Source organism: Vanessa tameamea, chromosome 20 (assembly GCF_037043105.1).
Source record: "Vanessa tameamea isolate UH-Manoa-2023 chromosome 20, ilVanTame1 primary haplotype, whole genome shotgun sequence".
Lineage (NCBI taxonomy): Eukaryota > Metazoa > Arthropoda > Insecta > Lepidoptera > Nymphalidae > Vanessa > Vanessa tameamea.
The window spans coordinates 5,825,955-5,838,924 of record NC_087328.1 but is presented as its reverse complement, the minus strand read 5'-3'; the positions used below and the strand labels follow the sequence as shown (position 1 = coordinate 5,838,924).

The window sequence follows — 12,970 nt, the reverse complement described above, 5'->3', positions numbered from 1 at the left end:
AGAATTAACTATTATTACATAGTTTTAAATTACTTTGTTTTTAGTTACTTGTCACTTGAGGACCCTGACGACATTATTTTAGTAGGTATTACATGGCTTCTACTAAATATTACTTCCAAACTAAACACAAGCGTTTCTTACTGCTCAGAGGAAATTCGTCGTAAATGTATTGTTGTTATAATCATTGACTTGATAATTTTTTACCAGTTCATTTTTTAAAGCATAAAGCGAAGCAAATAGTTTTAACACATCTATGCATTTAAATGTTAATTTTGGATAACATGATTTGCTTCACAATCAAAGAATTTTAAGCGTATGTTGGGAAATTTATTGAGATTACACTAGTCAAAATTTCTAATATTAGGGTTAAATGTATACTGCGTCATAATTTAAGGACTATAATATCTCATTTATATTTACAAAGTATTCTCATAAAATTACTGTAACATTCGATATGAATCAGTGGCACACCGAGCGTGCTTCGCTATTGCGTAAATACTGGCAGCCTTGTGAAGGACGCGTGCGCAGGCGCAACTCGGAAAATACTCGCCTATATTCATACGCGCATCGCTCATTAATTGGAGTTATCAGGGTTGTCAGAATAATTATATAATATACCGAAGCATAAAAGTTAATACACACACTGAAAACATTAATATCCACATTATGAGTATAACAAAGTACATATATGTATGTTAAGAGATGTTAAGGCAGTCTACAATAAATAACATGTTTCTTGTTTAATTATATAATTTAATTGACAACCTTTAAGCAAGGGGTGCATAAGAAAAAGAATTGGGTGTAGCATTTTCATGTACGACACGTTTAAGTTGGAATTTTAGGTTAGGCCGGGGCGAGTCATACGTCTACATTACGTCGGCCTTAGTATTGCGGCCTCGCCACATATCGCACAAGTTATTTTTAGTCTATATTTATAGTCAAATTCTTATCTGTGGCTCACCAATGCGCAAAACATTTTTATTAAATGACTCGAATTTTAAGTTTAGAGACATATTCAATTTATTTGCAGGCTGTTAATGTTAATGTAAAAAAATATATTTTGATGTTTCTTGGTGGAGTCCAAAAATAAATTATGCAATACTACAGAAGGTTAAATAACAATGTCTTAGACTAACTGCTCTATATACTAAGCAGCATCGCTTAGAATCGTGATTACATTAGTTTGATCTTTATCTAAAAAGTGTAATGCAAGTCATAAGCGACGTATAAAAATTAAAAAATGTTCTTAAAAAGTATTTATGGCTTATATAACGATTCGATCTAAGTACTTCCTAAATCATTAAAATAAAGAAAAGTCGAATTAAGCTGGTTTAATCAATTTATATATAAGTGAGATACTGCTGGCTGATTCTTCACGAAATCCAAAACTATAGATTGGTTTGATTGAGAGAAAATTTAGCATAGTTACTCTTTTCGCGACGTATAAGCTCATTCAGAAAGGATTTCTGGGAATACAACTTAAAAGAGTATTTATTTTTGAATGATTTTTATACGTACGAAGTCGGGACGAGGAACTAGTCCTCTATAATGCATAACTTTAGATTTTATAGACATTATTATTTAATTTATAGTTAATATAACAGCATTTTTTTATAAATATCAGCTTTGAAATACTTTACAACACATTTAAATTTATCGTTCCGAGAAATATAACAATGAGTGAAACCAATTCTTTCAGAATATTTAAAAAGTATTACGAGTGCTAATATTATGTATGGCACATATTTTCTATTAGTTTTGAGAAACGTTAAACGCTTTCAATTAAAAATAATGAGGAGTTTTGTACTTCAAAAAGTTATATAAAATACACATTACATTTTGTTTTGTTATGCACAGGGATACGAGAAGTTGTTAATTGTACTCCAGGTAAGACTTTAAAGGGATTTTATAGCCAATAGGGTAAATTATATAAAAACAGTAAGTATACAAAATAATAAGTTGAGATAGTTATTAATTAAAATTATGTATATTTTTAAATATTTCAATAATATAGTTACTAATGAAACAATTAAAGTACACATGGACATTAAAAAGGGGACTATATTATGTATTAGAATTAAGTTCTTACTTTTAAATAAACAGTCTGGAAAAAATAGGATAAATATTGGTATGAGAATTATTAAAATATTTTATGAAACCGTATAACTCAAAAAAATATTAATGATGTATTATTATATTGTACTTTGCTGAATAATGATACCGTGATAAAATATTTATTTAAGTAGCCCCTCGTAATATATACAAATCATTAATAGCATTTAAAGTCATTTCACAACTAAGATATTCTTAGCACGATCTGGACGAGTTTCAAATGTCCAATGCAAGCCAAAAGCATTTAAAGTAGATCACTTGCAATGTTGAGAAAAAGGTTATGGATATCGCAACGTATGTGAAGATCAGTTTTTTATCTATTTCAAAATTTATAATAAGACATATTACGAAAAGCTATTTTTAAGAAAAAGAAATCGATATCTAAAAAAGTACTATGAAAGATCGACGTGGTTTTATGTTTAATGTATTAAAATTAAACTAATTAAAGCATTAATATCGCAAAAAATATCAACTTGTACATTAGAAAGCGTCATTAGCTATTTACAATAAATTTGATTTGATATCGATATCAAACACCGATTTACTACGATTTTATTAAATGTCCTTGTGTCGATTAATATTGAAACATTAAATACAAATAAAGGATCAATATGTATCGGTATATCTTTTATTTTCCCATTGACTATAATATGTCCACCATAGTTATTTCTTTTTTTAAATGGTCCGTTTTCAAAAATATTTTTTGATAATCGTGCAATACAGCTGAAGTTAATAGAGTCGAAAGAAAAATTGGCGTGACCGCGATGTTTCACAGCTTCGGACGAATTGCACAAGTAGTGCCTTTGTTTACGTGGCATTGTCCAGCCAACCCATCGACCAGGTTCGTACGTGCGTACTTGAATATATTTAAATTTGGAGATGCCACCAGGATGAGGCAAGAGTATAGCACGGTTTGCTATAAAATGCCGTTAGTGTCTAACATTGGGTACAGTTAACAACTTCTAGCATCCCTGTTCATATCACAGCAAACCAAAAACAAACCAAAATGGTCTTCAAGGTACGAAATTAATAAGGATTATTTGTGAAGTGTCAAGAAAGTGTATGTGAAAGTGTTAAAAAAAGTGAAGCGATTATAGGATTTTTTTACTTTAAGGAATTCCGAATATAACTTTAGTCACAAAATCTATAATCATATTTGTCCCAATAAGAAACATATAATATGTATCACATGATACTTTTGACTCATGGAATTGAATGCTATTATGAATCACAGTTCCTTTTAATATCTCACTATTTTCATGTAATAATATGAATTAAATTTATAATTTCCTTATTGAACATTAACGTTTTTTTTTCTCTTTTCTAGCTTATGGTTTTCTCTTGCCTCGTGGCTGTGGCTTATGGTAGTGTGGCGCCTGCAGCAATTGCGGCAGCTCCTGTTGCCTATACCGCTCCTGCCGTTGCAGCAAGACTAGAGGAATTCGATCCCTTACCGCAATATAGATTTGGATATGATGTAGCAGACTCTCTTACTGGAGACTACAAGAGCCAACAAGAACAACGTAACGGTGACCTTGTCCAAGGACAATATTCACTGGTCGAACCTGACGGTACTCGTCGCATTGTTGATTACTCTGCCGACTCTATTAATGGATTTAATGCAGTGGTGCGCAAGGAACCACTCGTAGCACCTGCTGTGGTTGCCGAACCAGCTGTTGTTCCGGCTCGTATTGCTGCTGCACCTGTAGTTGCTCAACCTGCTCCTGCAGTAGTCGCTGCTCGTTACGCCTATGCCGCTGCTGCACCCGTTGCTGCCCGATATGCTGTAGCTCCCATATCTGCACCTGTCGCAGCTCCTTTAAGAGCTGCACCCGTATTTGCAAGATATGCTGCTGCTCCTGTGGCAGCAACTCAGTACTACGCTGCTCCTACTGCTCCTTTCGTGAACGCCCGATATGCTAACGCTCCTCTCGTGGCCCGCTATTCTGCATACAGTGCCCCTGTAGCGGCTGCGTATACTGCATTACCCGCTGCTTACACTGCAGCATCCTATACAGCTACTGGTCCATTCGCTGCTTACACAGCTGCTGCTCCAGTTGCCGCTGCCTACACAGCGGCTGCTCCAGTTGCCGCTGCCTACACAGCGGCCGCTCCAGCCAGATTTGCAGTACCAGCTGCATATGCCACGCCTGTAGCGGCGGCTCCTGCCCGTCTTGCCACTGCCCCTGTTGCTGCAGTAGCTCCCGCAGCACCAGCGAAAATTGTCGAAGCCACTGCTGCTGGTTATCGTTATCCTTGAAAGAAAATCAAAAATTTGATGGCTTATTTTACAAAGACTTGATATGTACATAGATAAATAAAGTTATTATTTTGTCTAATTGGTATTTTTTTCGCACAAACACATAATTACATAAAACAAATCTTCTATTTTATGAGAACTACCTTTTTTATTATTAAATACACAGCTAATGATTATATCGACTAAAATAAATTTTCGCAAATTGTTATATTTTCTCTTTAATTAGAATATTTTTAGAATATTAATATAATAATGGCTATTTAGTTTTATTTTTATATATAAATCTTTAATTCTAAAAATACGGGAACGAACCCATTACCTCGGAGTACGCAGCTTTATAAGCTAGCCACTATCAATACGTGTAAAGCCATTTTGTCATACATTTTTTAATATTTATTATACAAGGAGTAGAATACAACCAACCGTGCAATAGATACATTTGATATGATATTGGGCGAATTTGTTCATAATAGTTTTAATAATAAATCATGTAAATATTTGTCTGAACCAGAATGAAAAAGTTTAAATGTAAATTAATGTGACTGGGGATAACCGATTCGACTAGATAGACTGTTATGAAGTATTTATGATAAACTAACTAGCTGTCATCCGTCCTGAGTTCGTACGTGTAATATCAGATTTTATAACAAAATTTATTGTAATACATATTATGATAAAGCTTAATGTTTCTTAGTTTGTTTGGTTGAATGTGCTAATCACAGAACTACCAGTCTGATTTAAAAAAAATATTTTAGTGATAGAAAGCCCATTTATCAAGAAAGGCTTTGGACTATATAACATCAGGCTACGACAAAAAGGGGTCAAGTATCAATGAAAAGTGTTGCAAAAATGGGGGAAAAATATTCCTTTTGAGAGCTTCCGTTGCGTGCGCTGCGTAAACAGTTAAGGTTTCGCAAAAATATGTATGACAGAATTGTTCCTCTTCAAAGTTCTAAAAAAAAATCCGCGTCAGCATATGTCTATCATTTAAGGTTGGCTCACTATGACCTTTATTATGGTAAACAAATTTGTTCTAAAATAATGTATTATTCGCAAAAAATATTTATAAACATTATTATCAAGCTGATATTTACATTTAGTGCTTTTAATATCTGCTCTAATTAGTTTATTACTTAATTATTATTTATTATAAATTCTAAGCATTGGGTAGAGTGATCTACCCACGCCTTCTTCATTCTTAGGTTTCCAATTAGTTCCACGTAAACCAATAAAGACTAAGAGATCAAGGATTTACTACATTTTTTTAATAAATTCCAGCCTTCCTAGCAGATATATTCAAAAGTCTTTCTCTCACTCAGAAATATTTTTTTATAAACCAGTATGTACTAGCTCACGCTATGGAAGTAATAAATACCTGTTCAAAAATATGTGTGCCTCTCTGTCGCTCAGTCAGTGCTAGATTGTTAAAAAGGAAAAAACGATGTTTATAAATACAATAATATTTAATTAATAATTATAACACTTATTTTATGTGTAATAATTTAATTCCAAATGCGTTTTGTATTAGTTTCTATTTTATTAAAGTTGGTAAAATATTATTAATTAAGAAACTGATTAATGGCTCTGCTGATTACTTAATGAAGGTCTTGGATCGGTTGCAGCGACGTACGGTCCGCATTATTGGCGACGTAAAGGTCACAAGCACCCTCGAACCTTTACGTTTGCGTCGAGAGACAGCGGCGCTGAGCGCTTTCTATCGACAGTGTCTCGGTGCTCTGAGGAATTATTCTCTCCATTTCCTGCTTCCCCTTTCATTTACGAGTCTACGCGTGCTGGCTCACGATGTCACCGCCTAAATGTGTATCAATTCTACCGCGCACGAAGAAATTCGGCCACTCTTTTCTTTGTCGTGCCGCCAAAATACCACCAAGCATACTAGTTCCCTTCCTCTTATAACCTGGATTTCATCAAACGAGGTGTGAAGAGGTATCTCGCGGGTCGGCATGGCTAGGGCGACTAGTGCAGTTAATTTCTCCTGACTGTACTGCCCGTCTTCGTGTCTGGTTTCTACTACTATCAGGTGGAGTGGAGTCACATGCCTACGCGGTTTATAAAAAAAAGTTACATTATAATAAATAAGTTACATTTTAAGATATGTGTACATAACACATACGTCTAATGTAAATGTACAAAAACGGCTTTTGATAATTTGAAAAGAGATAACTATATTTTAAATATACCTTTTAAACTTTTAATTCAAGTAAATAGTAAAGTATACAGTGAGCACTTTCAAATTGGTCATTTTTATTACTTTCTATATTTTTTATACACGCACTACATTGCCCATAGCATAGCCATTGGCACTATAAGAAATAATAACCATTCCTTACATCACACCAATACGCTACCAACCTAGGGAGGTAATGATGTTAATAGATGTTATGTACCTTGTCTGTAGTTACACTAGCTCACTCACCCTTCAAAACAGAACACAACAATACTAACTATTACTGTTTTGGTGGTTGAATATCTGATGAGTGGTTGGTACCTACCTACATACCTGGTGGTGGTATATAAGAGTAGATTTGAGGATATACTAAATGGATTAATATAGCTGCTAATTTGAATTTAGCGCCACGTGCGGCAACTTAAGTAAAATCTTATGGTTTTCCAGCCTAAGAATATTAAAAATATAATAATGTATTCATCAGACCAAACATGAATTTATAAGTTTGCTCTTTGTCAGTTTATTTTGGAAAAAAGTCTTTAAGGCCTCTTCCTTATGCCCAAATTATTTTCAGTTTTGTCTAATTTTACAGCAATGCATAGCAATGGTAAAATAAAAATAATGTTTGTCATAAAACGTAGTAAGTGATCATTTTACAAAAAACGTTTTACAAACTAAGTAGGTATTTAGCTACCAACCATACTATTCTGCATTAATGTAATTGAATTAACGAAATATATATTAAATTGGTTATTTATAAAAATTAGTGTATCCCGTTTACATATACATCTTACTAATGCAATTCATGCTAAAAGTCACCAATAACGCTCAGCCCAAATCTCAAATCTCCATCGTTAGTTGACTCTATAATCTTGTTATTTTATGCAGTAATTTAATATATACAAATTTTAATAACTTATATTTTAGCTTGGACTGTTGTTGTAAGGCTGACTTATATTCCAGTCCACGCGTGCTCTATATGAAGAAAGTATTTTATAAAGCGTAACAGAGTATTGCAGGTGTAACTTTCTTCAATGAGCCACCTGTATTGTGCTCACGTTCCTCGTTACGCAGTATTGTATATATAACGCGGTGTTGCCCGAGGGTAGGCACAGTTCAACTTCAGACACTGCACATCCTCCCCTAAGCAAACAACCATGAACAGCAAGGTAAGAGAAAAATATTTTTAATATATTTTTGTTACATAATAATATCGACGATTTATATAAAAAGAAAATTCATATATAATTTTTCACATATATTATCATTAATATTTAATATTTATTACCCACCTTACTTAAAATAAAGAAATGTGAATTGTTCTGTACAACAATACTAACGTTAACTTTGATTGGCATTATTAAATATTGAGGTACTCTATAGTTTTATCGCAAAGAAATCAAAATTACGATTTCCTTAGTCTTGTTATTAAATTGTTTTAAACATTTATTTATAATATTTCTCTTAAATTCCGTAGAAAAAATTGTTGACGTTTTGAACCAATTATGAGATGATTTAAGGATTATTACACAATTACATTTCATATTCACCATATTATGAGAAAAAGAGTATCTATTGAGTTCCCTGCGGTTTTTGTTGTTAAAATCAAAATTCGAAGCCGATAATAGTTTTTCATTCAATCTTGTAAAATGACGAATTGAAAATACTTGGAAGAGGCTGCTTGAATATAATTTATTTTCATTTTGATCTATTCGTTTTTATTATGCTAAATAATTAATATATCACCAGACGATTTATGCGTTTATTTAAATCCTTTGTAATATATATAAAACAACAGTGTTCTGTAAAAAACAAACTCAAAACTCAGTAGGACATGATCGTGAAATGTCAGAAATTGATATGCGACATGATAAGTCACGAGTGATAAGTCGCTTTATAACATTGCAAAAGATACGAAATGATTTTTTATGTAATGACGCTGCTCTTCGAATTCTATAGTAAATTCCATAGAAAATTTATCGTAGACTATAATAAAACTAATCGCGACCTCGACCTAAAGCTGGCTTTCAGAAGTACGTGTTAACAACGTGTTATCATTCAATCGTGCCTTTTATCGTACAATTTGGAAAGCAGCCGACACGAACGACGTGTGCCTCGCGAATCGCGATTGACCAATGCACCATTTCTGGACTATTTGCGTCATTGCACTGCCTTCCTTGAGTGACACTTTCGTTTCTGCCTAAAATATCTAACAAAGTTGCGTGACCAAACAAAGCGGATACGTCCAGGGTACTTAACAAAACTGCGGGGTCCAGGGTACTTACTCAACAATGTTATTTTTGTATTTTACCTGGAAAGATTAATATATCACTGAAAACATGTTCCCAATTAGCTCTATTTATCAAAAACATTTCATTCTATTTTTCTCCCTTGTGTAAAATTGTAACTTTTTAACGTACATTCGATATAATGACATTTTTGTGTAAGAACTAATCATCAATTTAGTGTATTAGGCTTTCCAAATGGCTTTATTTAAGATATAAGTAGATTATAGCCAAATATATGGTCGCACTTCCTTAAAATATATTAATTATTATTCCAGGCGTAAATAATTACGAAAATCGACCCTTTCTTTCTAACAGGAACGTGTTGCAAGCCGTATCATGTTTGTATTCAGTTCGCTATACCATTCGTGCATACAAATTCTTCGGTGTATCCACGCGTTGCGTAACCGAAATAAGCTATAGCTCATTGTCTTTACGTTGCTGGTAGCATTCTGTTTAATTGACTTATAGATATAACAAGTACATATATACAAAATAATTAATCAGTTTTAAGATTTGTTTAAAAGGTTAAATTTAAAAGATGCTAATATAAATATTTTTATTTCTAGATTGTACTATTCATCTGTATGGTAGGCGTGGCCTCGGCCAGCGTTGTTGCTCCAGTACCAGTAGCACGTGTTGACCCATTCCCGCAATACTCCTACGGCTACGATGTTCAAGACTCCATCAGCGGCGACTATAAGGGGCACCAGGAACAAAGGAATGGTGACGTCGTTACTGGTTCCTACTCCGTTGTCGATCCCGATGGTACTAGAAGAATTGTTGATTATGCTGCTGATCCTATTAACGGTTTTAATGCTGTCGTCCGCCGTGAACCTCTTGTAGTCGCCGCACCCGCTAAAGTCATCGCTCCGGCTCCACTTCTTGCTCCCGCTCCAGTAGCTCCTGCTCCAGTATTAGCGAGAGCACCTTTGTACGCTCCTGCCCCTGCACCCGTCTTCGCGCCACGACTACCCTATTACTTTTAGATGAATAAATACAATTTTGTTGTGTTGCTGTATATACCTATTAATGAATAAGGCTTTTATAATTGTTATTTATAATAATAAATGAATTGAATACATATATTTTTTTTGTTTATGTAATTCTAATTTACATTACACTATAAAATATTTAAGTAGTTGAGCATACAAATAGACTTGTGCTATATACTCATTGGAAGCTTCTCAATTGCGGGCTTCAAATTTTATTAACTTCCCGCTTACCTATTTAAATATCGAAGATTTGTGAAAAAATATTAGGTAGGTTATTTCTCATATGATCTCCACGTTTTTATATTTTATTGTAATATAATCCCTTTTCAGCTTTAAAAACGACATCGAATGCTGGAATCGAACCACAATCAACGATGTGTCAATAAAATATCATACTTTGAAAATTTCTATATAAGTGTTTTTCTAACGTTGCTTCAAGATTTTTGAACTAAGATTTTTAATATAAAAAACAAAAAATAAATTTTATTGTTTCTTTTTATTATTATATCACTCAAATATATATACATATATGTATATATTTATTAAGTTTTTTTTTAATAACGATCATAAACTGTATTTTTAGCTTGGAAAGCTCAAATGTACCTAAATATATTTTAAAGCAGTCTGGGCTGATCAATAAATAATAATAATAAATCAACATTGTTTGATTTATCTCTAGATTGATTGATCTCTGTGGGACGTTGACATTTTAGTTGTATTATGTGACATAGATTCACTCACGTAGCGCTTTATTTAATAATTCAATTACGCAAATTATGATTTCACTTGAGTTCGTTACTGTAAAAGTAACAGCATAAATGTCGTTGTCTTAATCCACCTCGGTGATCTAATGCGGGATAGACTCCACGCGGTCAACATTTATACGTAGATTGATAATAATATTCAAAAGCAAAAATAAATATATTTTAATAAATAAATTAATAGCATCAATAATTTAGTAATGGTTTCCATCGTAATTTTATAATTGACTTTGTAAATAAAATTATACAAAAGTTATAAATCAAAGAGAATGGCCATGTGTTTTAAAAACATTTAAAAAGGGACATTTGAAATACTACAGATGGGTAGGGCTTTATGCAAGCCCGTCTGGATAAGTAATGATGAATGAAAAAATGAGTGGGTACTCATCATAAATTCTACCGTCAAGCTGCAATATTTAGTATTGTCTTTTTTCAGTTTAAAGAGTGAGTATCTACAGTACATAGGACATAACATCAATGTAAATGGCAGTGGTGACCATATATCAGAAGGTGGCTCATTTGCTCGCCCGCAAACCTATGTCAAAAAATAAGATATGGCATAGTCTTCTCAGTGAATGTATTATTAACGTGAGGTAAATGTTAGTAAATATATTTGCATTTAAAAACATACGTTAACCAAATGACTTTTGATTAAAAAGTTGATAAAGTTGTCAAACACGTTTTACATTAGACAAAATCAGAAATTTGATTTACTTATTCTATGAACGGAAATTGAAGTAGCAGAATGTAGTTCAGGTTAGTCGGTACTTAGTAAAAAGCTAGGCGGGTAAATGAAGGGCTAATTAACAGGTTCAACGTACTCCTTCCTTAAAGGCCGGCAACGGATCTGCGGGCCCCCCGGTGTTTCAGATGTCCATGGGCGGTGGTAGTCACTTTCCATCAGGTGAGCCTCCTGCTCATTTGTCACCTATCAGATAAAAATAAAAAAAAATCAATGTCCTGGATTTAGGCTTGGGTCCTATCTATCTACTAAAATCATTGTAAATCTGGTTATTTGAAAAGAGTTACTAGGGGAGTTTCATGCCGTTTCTTCTTTCTGGAGTCTGCGGAGGTGGTAGAGTGAAAATATTGACGATTTAAAAATGCATTAGCGCATAATTCACTTGAATACAACTAATTGGACTTGAAATAGCTAACAGGACAGGGAAAGGGTGCTAGTATAGTGGCTAGCTCTTGATGCTTTTTAGGCTATAGATCTCAAAGTCTTAGGTTCTTTTCAAAAGAGGATAAACACGAAGTAACAATTCATACAGCATATATAGGAGTAGAAATTATCTTATAAATATAAATAAAGTACATGAAAAATCAATAGTGTAATATATCTGTCTGTCAATATGCCTAGAAGCCCAGCTGCCCATCTGCCAAGCATACACTACAACTGTGCAACTGTAACTTGGCTATACTGTATTTTGTATATTTATCTTACTTGTAAATATTTGAAGTAATGATGTTTTCAAATTTATTATTATTTGTAAAAATAGTTTTTTTATGGCATTTGTTGGCGGACGAGCATATGGGCCACCTGATGGTAAGTGGTCACCACCGCCCATAGACAAAGGCGCTATAAGAAATATTAACCATTCCTTACATCACCTATGCGCCACCAACCTTGGGAACTAAGATGTTATGTCCCTTGTGCCTGTGATTACACTGGCTCACTCACCCTTCTAATCGGAACACAAGAATACAGAGTACTGTTATTTGGCGGTAGAATATCTGATGAGTGGGTGGTACCTACCCAGACGGGCTTGCACAAAGCCCAACCACCAAGTAAAGTGTAATTTATTATGAAATTTAATAAGACATAGTAACTTTTTCTTTTTTTAATTTGGCTGTCCTTGTCTAAAGAAAAATAAGGAGATCAGATGACCGCATTTCTGTGGACATCGTGACCATGCCTGAGCTTCAATTAAAAGCGAAAGTCAAAAGCTTACTGCGGGTTCAATCACCGGACCAGAACTATGACGTCCTTTCGGTTGCTCGTGTAGAACAACACGAATATATAAGAAGATCACGATTCATACTTAGCAGTTTGATTTGCCTATTGAGACAACTATATTACTAAAATAGCATTTAAGGTAGTTTAATGAGTTGATTTTTGTTGGCGAAAATATAATATTGTGTATAAATTCAAATTAAATTTTCTGCTTCCATAGAAAGTATAATAGTAAAGAAGAGTATATATGTATATTATTCCAAGTCATAATTTACCGAAGTAAAAAATATTCAACCCTTATAATCGTATGGCTGTGTGTGGCACACAATCTATTACGTTATAATATATTTAACACAGCTAAAGATAAGACTGTTAAATAGGTTAAAAAAAATGAGGAAGCAGGAAGGAGGAA

At 33.5% G+C, this 12,970-nt stretch overlaps 3 protein-coding genes across 3 annotated transcripts in view; all 3 read left to right on the top strand.

Moving 5' to 3' along the window:
- LOC113401560 (pseudouridine-5'-phosphatase-like) overlaps positions 1–12,970 on the top strand; it is a 159,434-nt gene that overhangs the window by 38,272 nt on the left and 108,192 nt on the right. The gene's annotated exons all lie outside the window — the stretch shown is intronic.
- LOC113401673 (cuticle protein 19.8-like) lies at positions 2,994–4,451 on the top strand. Its single transcript, XM_026641670.2, has 2 exons — positions 2,994–3,130; positions 3,440–4,451. Exons 1-2 carry the CDS (start codon positions 3,119–3,121, stop codon positions 4,370–4,372), a joined length of 945 nt encoding a protein of 314 aa, XP_026497455.1. The 5' UTR covers positions 2,994–3,118; the 3' UTR covers positions 4,373–4,451.
- Positions 7,599–9,942, top strand: LOC113401621 (larval cuticle protein A2B-like). Its single transcript, XM_026641597.2, has 2 exons — positions 7,599–7,729; positions 9,415–9,942. Exons 1-2 carry the CDS (start codon positions 7,718–7,720, stop codon positions 9,832–9,834), a joined length of 432 nt encoding a protein of 143 aa, XP_026497382.1. The 5' UTR covers positions 7,599–7,717; the 3' UTR covers positions 9,835–9,942.